Source organism: Triticum urartu, chromosome 5, assembly GCF_003073215.2.
Source record: "Triticum urartu cultivar G1812 chromosome 5, Tu2.1, whole genome shotgun sequence".
NCBI lineage: Eukaryota > Viridiplantae > Streptophyta > Magnoliopsida > Poales > Poaceae > Triticum > Triticum urartu.
Genome location: NC_053026.1, coordinates 602,726,118 through 602,736,032, shown reverse-complemented (window position 1 = coordinate 602,736,032; position 9,915 = coordinate 602,726,118). Strand labels below are relative to the sequence as shown.

The following is a 9,915-nucleotide window of genomic DNA, read 5'->3' as shown; positions in this document are numbered from 1 at the left end:
CTGAGTATATTTTCAGCCTAATTCGTTTTTTCTTTGGTCCTTGGTAAATTTATCTTTCAACGAAGGGTGGATTTTATTGACCCAAAATGAAGCACCGAGAGAATACAAACACAATAAGCACACCCAACCTTTACATAATTGAAATGCACGCAACCAAGAATAACACACACATACAAAAATACGTCAGGAAATAGCAAGGTTATACAAGATCAAAGCTATGCATAGGCGGAAAAAAATGATCAAACCCACGGTCGAGAAACTACAACAATGACCTTATTTGCACCGACCATGTCATGGCACCACGAGCATGACGATGTTCATCGACATCAACGCCTTCAGAAAGGGAGCGACACTCAAACGTCACCGTCACTCTATCCGACCACCGAAGACCAGATTTTAGGTTTTCACCCAACAGTCAGTCCGAACATATCCGAGCAATAATTTCAACAAGGTAACACGCAAAAACATCGTCATTGCCAGGTATAACAGGTTGGCGCAAACTTAGGCTTTCACCCTGGAGCTCGAGACGAGGTGCTCGAGTAGCATCACATCAAAGTCACTTAAATGTTGTTGCCGCCGCTTTTCCGCTATCCCAGCAGCTACATGTGATTAGACTACCGCCGCTGCATAACCATACCCTCCGTGTCAGACCGTTGTTTGTAGATTGCGTCTCACCGCTGAAGACAACCACTGAATCTGAAAAGAGGAACCATTATGAAGACCTTTCGGTGGCCACTGCAATCCGCGGTAAGGCCGCGGCCACAGGCCAAATGATCACCACAAGGACCAACACCAACGGCGGAGCACACCAACAGCGTCTACCACCTCGCTGAAAAGAGCTTTGCCCATGCCCGTCAACCGATGGGTTGAAATGGCCGGATCTAGGGCACGAAAGGCAGATCACCATCACCGATGCACGTCCTCTCGAAGCGCGGCCACTGCTAGACAAGGAGCACACCGGTCGCCAGAATGACGCCACGCCTCCCGACTGGAGAACTATGCCCGTCCCAATACCATGCCTTCACACAGACGCCTCGCAACCACGCCTCCGCCGAAAGCTCATGGTTGCCCCACCGACATTGTCCTTGGGAGCCTGAGGGCTTGCCCTCTGGCTCTCTCTAGCAGCAGCGAGGAAAGTGGAGGATGGCAAGGCCGACGGCGGCCATTGGCCTGGTCGCCACCCAAGTCACTCGTGAAGAGCGGCGCGGGGGCTCCATATTTTTCGGATGGGTCCTTGGTAAACTTATGACATCTTGACCCATGCCGCGTGAGTGTTGCTTCGGGTTTTTTCACGACTATCATCTTCTAAACATTGCCATGTTTGTATGTGCACATCTTCAGAGATAAGCTTCGTTTTTTAAGGGAAAACCTGCTCGGCACTTTATTATGAGTTAATAAGAATTACATCCTTTAAAACATGCGGTAAAAGAAAACTAGGGGGATCATCGTCCCAAGTAAACATCAGGTTTGAATCAAAAGCATGTCTTGCTAAGAAATGTGCCAAACCATTTACCTTCCTCGAACAATGCTGAAACTGAATTGAAGCAATACCATGGGCATACCGGAAGCAATCTGCTAAGATCGCAGAATATGGTGCCAAAATGTCAGCCTCGCCTCTACATGCCGAAATAATCTCCAAACAATCTGACTCTACCGTCACCCTGGAGCAACCCATTTGATTGACAGGTTGTAGACCTCGGCGAAGAGCCAACGCTTCTGCTGCAGTCGCGCTATCAGCATATGTGAACGGTTCTGCCACTCCCGCCACTGCTTCTCCTCGACAATTCCTAATGATCGCAGCAATTGCTCCGACGCTGTTTTCAAAGAACGAGGCGTCAGTGTTCAGTTTGTATGATCCTTGGCCTGTTTTTTCCCACGTAAACTTCAGTTTTGACCATTTGCCCCTTGCATGATTCTCTCCTTTCCCACCAGATATACCATGCTGCCACAGCCAGTGTTTCATGTAGTCCCAATTGGCCAAGCACCGGCGAAGAACCACGTGGTCTTCGCAGTAGTTCTTCTAGAATGACAGAACCGGAGCGATCCACTGTAAGGGCATGTTTAACAACATCATCCAAGCCAAGTGCATGCCATACTGACATCGCTCTAGGGCAGCTGAAAATCAGGTGCTTAATGTCTTCCAGACCAGACTTGCACACGGGACAAAGGGGTGAAACCTTGATATGTTTGCGAGCTAAGACTACCATACCAAGGATTAAACCATGAAGCGCCCGCCAAATAAATATCTTCACTTTACTCGGTATCTCCAGTTTTCAAACCGTTTCCCAAACCGGATTAATATAGATAAGCTTCGTTTTGTTTACTTCGTATCGATTGTATTTTAAAGATGCCACGAGTACATACCTCAACGCGGGCCATACATTAACTGTACAAGAGCGATGATCGATGAGCCCAAATTTAACAGTTTGGTCAAAATTGCAAGGTAGACAAAAAGAATAGAGCCTATATTTCACGCTCTGATCATCTCAACTCCTCTATACTCGTCCAAAGTAAAAGTAGAGGGCCAAAACTCTGCAGCTCCAGCAATCATATCTATGATCCAAATCGCGACGATAAAAGGAACCACACAACCCACAACGGAGATATGACGATGAGATACGCCTGCAGGTTGATCAAGGACTCTTATGATGGTCCACAATAAAACTGATGACACCAACCAGAGTGGATGCAAAATACTACTACTACTCACCAAGCAGAATGTGACCGGCTCACTTGCTATACCTCTGCTGTATATGTTGGATCTCATTGCATCTTGGAGATACAATTGGACCTGCAAATGTAAATGTAAATATAACGAGTGAATGTTTCCAGATCATACTGTAGCAAGTGCACAACACGAATGTCTAGCTCGTAACCTACATACAGTTCTAGAACTACAACCGATGAACTGGAGACAAAACGTATTCCAGATATATTCCTTTCAACGTCGAGTAGACAAAATTTTATCAACTATAAATTACCACTGTAAGTACAATTTCTACAGAATGAAGAGGCCTCCATTCATAACACTAAAATCATGTTAGTATCTACATTTTCAGGTGGGAATGCTTGATCCTTTCTCAGGTTATCATGTTTTGTCCCTTGTAAGAAAAGGTCATGCCCTATATTATCAAAAGAACAATTACAATCCCCTTTGAGTTGACAAATACATTTCTTTTGGCTGGACATGCCGCTTCTCATTCTCGCTGGAGATGAGATTCAGGCCAGCCTGAACCTTTTGATGGACAAGACAATGCCTTGTCATCCTCCTGAACAGAAGTGATAAAAGCTCACTGATGCCAACATGCAGGAAATCCTCATGTACTGGAAAGAAGAGCCCCTGAAATGGGCAGTGATCGTCCTGTGGCAGCCGATGCATCACCGGAAGACACAACACAGAAAGAAAGGCCAAGCCCAGAGGCTAACAAGTAGGCCTCCAGTGAAGGAGGTTGAGATGGCTGGCGGCGGCCACTGCACACTATGTTTGCCAGCTAAGACCCCCTTCACACCAACGCAGAAGAAGCACAAGGAAAATATCGCCAGTGCAAGAACGGGAAACTGGTGCCATACAGAGGAATCGAAACCATGCAGCAGATCCAAAGAGGCCTGATTCAACACTACAAATCCAGCACCACCCTGGTGCCACTAGGAGAGGACGAAGAGCAGACCGGGGCAAGGGAAAGAAGGTGAGGGAGCAGTATCAGGGGGACACCAGATATGCCTCAGAGAAGTATGAAGATCTAAAGGGATCTCTTCCTATTCCTCCCTGGAACATGTCTGCTTCAACTCCATCTTCAGAGATCCAGAGGGGAGAGCAGGGAGGAGCCACTCCGGATCTCGGCACCGCTTTATTGGTTGCCTACCATGCCACCACTGGAAATAAGGAGGAGCAAGGCCACAAGCTTTATCTTCAGTCGTTTAAGTCCTTCCACAACTGATAATAAATAACCAGGGCATAATAAAGATCACAAACTATGAAACACGGCTACGATTTATGGTGAAATATCAATGCAGAACCATGCAAAACAGAAAGGATATTGTAGGTGGCTCAAGGTCTATAGAATGTGAACACAGTAGAGTAGCATAAGCTGGGCAGCTGAATGGTTCATTGCTGTTCTTTTATTGGTAGAGCACAGGCAACCAAAAGATGAAACCACTATTCTATTAGCAAAAATATGGTCATCCAAGATTTGAAATAAGAAATATAATTAGAACAGGCCGGTAAAAATTAGCTAAACATATAAAGGCAAATGTATAGAACTCAGGTAAAGAAAAGCACAAACATACAGTGGTTGCTTTTAAAGAGTAAAAAAAATGGCACCTTATAGTGAATTTGTTGTGCTGATGAAATGGATATCTTGAATTGCTTATAAGGAAGAGAAATGCACGATCTTGAGATGGATCCACCCAAGAAGAAGGCATTAGGCACATCAACATCAGGAGAGCACTGGTACTGTATCGCTTTGTGGAACTTGGAAGCCTAGAAAAAAATAAACATATTTCAAAAGCAATGGCACACAACTATTTTGGAAGAAGAACTAGTTACTGCTAGCCCTGCAGTACTACTAGAGTGGTAACAGTAAGTGTTATGTAACTACGTGAGTTAAAAAAAAACTTTACGAGTGCATACCCTGATGCTCAAGGTTATCCAACAATTTGATATGTTTTATCTTAGAGGTATGTTGTCTATCTTCGATGCACACAGGTGAGCACATGAATTTTGTACGTCATGCTTATTAATATTAACAAAGCACATGGATAAATATTCAGCGAGCACATATATAGTTTCACAAAGATGACAAATTAGTCAACTAGGCACCTTATGGTAGCATCTCTTCATTACTTGTATGAAACTCTTGCAGTGTTTATAAGTATGAGAAATACAGGTCCTTGTGTGCGATACCCCCGCAAGAAACATGCCATGTAGATCAACATTCCTGACATACTGCACAATGAAACGTCAAAAAACAGCAGAGAGAAATTAGAATGGAAACGAGGTCTTTTCTATATATCAGTACATATGATACATATTCTCAGTGCATCTTTTCTTCTTTGACCTATTCAATGCTATTTACAGCATATCATGAACTATTGGACGCAATTTGTGGATTTTGGGGCAGCAGCTCCTGAAGGCGGTGTAGGCAGGTCCACTGGAAGCTGGAGCAGCGGTACTGACAATGCGTTGGGGAGTTTTGGACAGCACAATGGAGGTGGGGTGTTGTAGCAGCCGTCTTGGCTAGAATGGATTAGGTCTCCGTCCCTCCCAAGGTGGACCTGACTTCTCCCTGTGGGGTGGCGATGCTGTTTTGGTTGTAGGGATCATTGGGCATTGTGCTCCTCCTCGAGCCTGTTGAGGCCTCAGTCACCATCGCTGTGTGGGTCATGCTAGATCTGGCCTACTCGGTGAGTGTGTCTAGTCGTGCTGAGCATGTGTAGTCGTCTCAGCTCCGCGAGGGTGTTCTTAATCATGGTGCTTGCCAGTATCCCCGGTCTTCTGTTTGTTTACTCTGGTGGTCGCAAGGCTTGGTGTCCCTTGTGGCCCTGTAGTGTTCTGTTTGGTGGTGAATCCATCGTTTGTGCTCACCGTGTTTTTTGAAACAGTTGACAACGTTCAACAAAATACATGTATTCTTTTCACAATTTACTCTTCAAAGAAATTGGTTCACACTTAAAAGTATCAAAACATTTAACAAGATTCAAGAAAATATTGCAACAAAAGCATGAAATTCAGCAAAGTAAACATAGTATACTACTACAATACATATAGATTGGAGTTGAGCTCAGCAGCTGCTGAGCACAAATGGAGGCAATAGTGTGTGATAATAATACTATTTTATACAAACTGCAGAAGTACCTTCAGAAGTATGTCCTTTCCAGACCACTTGTAGGCACCCTCAGAGAACCTCCTTTTATGAACTTTCGAAGTCATCATCTGCGTTCATTTCACTCAAGAATGAACAGTTTACAAAACATATATGGCAGGAGAAAAAACAAATCATGAATACCTTTGTCACCACAAATGCTTGTTCAAATTGCCGTATCTGGATCCATTGCTCTGTAATTATACTCTCAATCTGATTCAAAACATAACAAAAATAGAACATTGTCAAATTCACTTCCATGATTTAAACAAGTCTAGACTCTAGTACCATACATAAAAAAAGAGGTGATCGATCATGTGGATTAATGTATTTTCCATTACAATGTATATCAGTTCATCAAATAAGTCTGGAACTCATACTGTAGAAGGTAGATCAACCCAACCACACTTGTTTTTGCCCTTCAAGTAATAATCACAATCATCTAACTGACAAAGATCATTTTCACATTCCTCTCACTGCCTCTGAGCATAACTGCTCCAGGAGAATGTGAACTGTGGGAGTGGCGGTCATAGACTGCTGGTAACATTAGAAGGACAAACAGTGCATGCATTTTCCCGAGACAAATACAAAGCGACAGTACTGATTATTGAAATGGTCAAGGAAGAGGCAACAGATTGTAGCGATGCAGGGTAGGAAGGGGCCATTGTTTGCATGCACATTTTCCGCGTAAATGCCCATTATAGTTTTCAATCTCCTATTTAACAATATGAGAAGGCACACAACATGGTCTTGCAAAAACAAGTTCTGTAGTTATCCAAGTAGCCCTCTCTTCATTATAGCACATAGCATCTTCTTACAGCTACAAATTAACACTCCAGTTTGCTTAGAAAGCATTGCTCCAGAAAGTGGCAAAATATAAACTAAAAGTGGTCAACAGAAGAACATCAGTCAGGGCATACCTTTTTGACTTCCGAACTCAGGAACTCTACCCTTTTCTCAGCATCAATTGCCAGTGATTCTATGGTGTATGCAATGTTGTTTATCTTTCTGACCTCTTGCTGCAGGATTTGCGCCTGTAGAGCATACAAGCCATGAGCTGAATGAAGAATTTTCCCACATAAGTTCAGTGCAACTGCCTTCTTATATATTTTATTAGTATAAAACATTATGCTGAACATGTGTATATGATGTTGGACAGATTTTTAAAATGGAAGGCAGAACAGATGCACAAAGATTTACTGTAACAACCTTCTCCCTGTGGGAACAGACACCTCTCCTAGTTCCCATCAATTTTTAAACCCGGGCCTTTGTAGAGAGAGCGCGAGAGGTACCTCATCCTCCATTATATATATGTTGCTTTCAGAGTAAGATTCTTCATTCCTTAAAAGCTGGTTGTCAGTTTCCATTGCCTCAGTGGGTTTGTTTCCCTCCTCCAAAGTGTAGGCTTTACTCCTCGAAGTTTTTGTGTTTTCCTCCAAAATAGATTCTGGAGATACAAATATATTTTGTAAAGATTCTGAGTTCTATACTTAATCAGTGAAAATGCACAAAGACTATTGGGTCAATTAGTAGCAAAGAGCTTCAGGTGCAAATACATTATCTTCTTTAGTACAACTTGGAGGCTCTCTCAAATATAATTAGAAAATAAAAAGTCAAAAGATGCATAATTCGTAAACCACAGTAGAGTTTTGATATGATATATCAACCTGCCAGGTTTGACTAAGAGGGTGAATGACTAAAAACTACTCCCTCTGTTCCTAAATATATGACGTTTCATATATTTATGACGTTTCATGTATTTAGGAATGGAGGGAGTAGGTTGATTTTTGTTTGCGCACCATAAATCATAATCAATTTAATTGTGAAATATTTAATAATCACCACTATAAGCTGAAAGTGAAAGAAGCATCTCTGCCTCGACCACAGGAATCGTTCAAGGTTCATGACGAAACCTACGCGCCACAAGACTTCCCAGGAACTTGAATCTGAAGCGTAAATATACAGTTTGAATACCAATGGCCAATCTACAACTAATTCAAAAATCCCTCACACACAGAACTCTGACTTCTAAATCAGATGTCAAATTTCCTTTTTCTGAATCTTGAATCCGTATTGCACATATACGACACCAGTATGGAACAATTCAGAATTTAGGAGCGCATCAGAACTTGCTTCCACATTTGAAATCTATATGAGTTCGAGTCGTGTCTCTCAAAACCGAAACTATATTCTTAAAATGTTTCAGTTGGAAAATCGCAAAACTGAGAAATTCACGAAATTCAGTGGTGCGACCATGCCAATGTCCTCCGTGTCTGTCAGGCGATTTCTTACAAACGTACGAACTACATTTCTCAAATCAGGCTCTCACGCTGGCGTACAGCGACAATGTGTGCAAGGGACAGCGCGATTTAAACTGTCCTGCTACTCTGAAATGGCCCCCAAATTGCATTAGTGACAGGGAGAGAGTGGCTCACCTAGCCGCGCGAGCTTGAGCCTGAGCTCGCTGATCTCCGACCGGAGGGCCTCGGCGTCGGGGGCGGAGCTGGATCCCGCGTCGGGCATGGCGCATGTGACGGTGAGGAGCGCCGCAACGGTCAACAGCGCCGCGGCGGAGCGGCGGGCCGGGGCGACGGGTGGGAAGGTGGGGAGGCGGAGGCCGAAGGAAAGCGAGAGGAGGCGGAGGGGGAGGAGGAGTAACGCCGCCGTGACGAGGGGGCCTGCCCCGGCGGCGGCGGCGGCGGCGGACATAGCTAGGGTTTTACTCCGGCTTTGCGCTGTGCGCTCCGGTGTCCGCGGTGGCGGCTGGTTTGACTTTCTTTAGATTGCGGACATTGACTTGTGTGCTGCTTATATATATCCTAATAAAAGAAAAAGGAAAGGAAATGTGTTTTTTAGGCATGTACATCAGTCTAAACAGGTTCCGTCTGTAGCCCCTGTCCATGTCAGATATAGTCTCTGTAATTAGTTATTGCAGACAGCTTTTACAATGAATCGTCTATTTAGTTGTTTGTATCACTGCTAAAATCATGGAGTGGTTGGACAGATTCTGAAAGGAAAAACTGCTCGATGCAGACACCCTTTCGTACAACGGAATGATGCACGTCGCTAGGCAGCAAGTTTTGTGCGATTAGACGATCGGTAATTGTACAGACGGATAGTTTCTCTCTCCTCTTTCTTTTTCCACCACGTAATCAAATGTCCTACGTGTACTTGCTTACAGACAGCTGAGTCAACCTCATTGTACATACCCTTATCAAAATTATGTCGTTTGATCCTCCCTCCATTTCTAAATATGAAAAGATAGCTGCATTCCAGATTAATCAAAATTATGCGTCTGTCTTGGTGTCTTAAGTCAAAACAGTAAGTTTGACCAAATTTTAAAATCTAATAAATCTTTTTTTGTTTGTTTTGAGTTTGCTTACCACGTACACCATGTAGTGAAATCTATGAAACCTTTGATCCTTCTACTAGTGCCTCAACTCATCAATCCGCCGAGTTTTGATCGCTATACTTTAAAGATGGTCAACATTTGTGTTGTTTGGTGTGTGGCGGCATTGCCCCACTATATGTATAATGTTCTTCCCACCCTATCCTTGTCTCATCAGTGTCTTTCTCGACGGCGGAGGGCATGTAGAGTTGTGTCTCTGAGGATCTTCCAAGATATGATTGGTTTAAGTTTTCGATGGATCCGCCTGAATTTGGTCGGCTTTTCTGATCTGCAAATTTTCTACAGGCTCTTATCGATATGTTTTCTCCAATGATTTTCTTCGGAGATCGCAGTCATCGGCATCTCCTGGTCTACATCGATGACTTCCCGTTCATTGGTTGTAAAAGCTCTTAGATTTGAAAAGGTGTGATGTGCCAAAGCAGAGGTGAGGGGCAGCATCTAGCTATGCTCACGGCACAATGTCAGTGGATGTGGGAGGAAGAAGCAAACCAACATGTGGTTGGATGATTAGAGGGACAGTGGTATCCCCAGCCCACCAGGGTTCAAGCCCTGGTGCTTGCATTATTCCTGGATTTATTTCAGGATTTTCGGCGATGCGCTTTCAGTGGGATGAGACGTTCCCGTCGATGACGAGGCGCCTATGGT

General features: G+C 43.8%; 1 protein-coding gene across 1 annotated transcript; it reads right to left on the bottom strand.

Moving 5' to 3' along the window:
• Window positions 1-2,265: 2,265 nt before the first annotated feature.
• LOC125511132 lies at window positions 2,266-8,653 on the bottom strand. The gene is made up of 9 exons (XM_048676424.1): window positions 8,297-8,653; window positions 7,154-7,308; window positions 6,782-6,895; window positions 6,006-6,074; window positions 5,855-5,932; window positions 4,820-4,945; window positions 4,322-4,480; window positions 2,711-2,791; window positions 2,266-2,622 (listed from the first exon to the last, which is right to left on the bottom strand). Exons 1-9 carry the CDS (start codon window positions 8,568-8,570, stop codon window positions 2,554-2,556), a joined length of 1,125 nt encoding a protein of 374 aa, XP_048532381.1. The 5' UTR covers window positions 8,571-8,653; the 3' UTR covers window positions 2,266-2,553.
• Between the last annotated feature and the right edge of the window lie 1,262 nt (window positions 8,654-9,915).

Coding starts and splice junctions, on each gene's coding strand:
- LOC125511132 (XM_048676424.1), bottom strand. CDS start 8,570: ATGTCCGCCGCCGCCGCCGCCGCCGGGGCAGGCCCCCTCGTCACGGCG. Junction 4,946..5,854: donor GAAAGGACATACTTCTGAAG/GTACTTCTGCAG, acceptor TTCATTGTGCAG/TATGTCAGGAATGTTGATCT. Junction 4,481..4,819: donor TGAAGAGATGCTACCATAAG/GTGCCTAGTTGA, acceptor ATTTTTTTCTAG/GCTTCCAAGTTCCACAAAGC.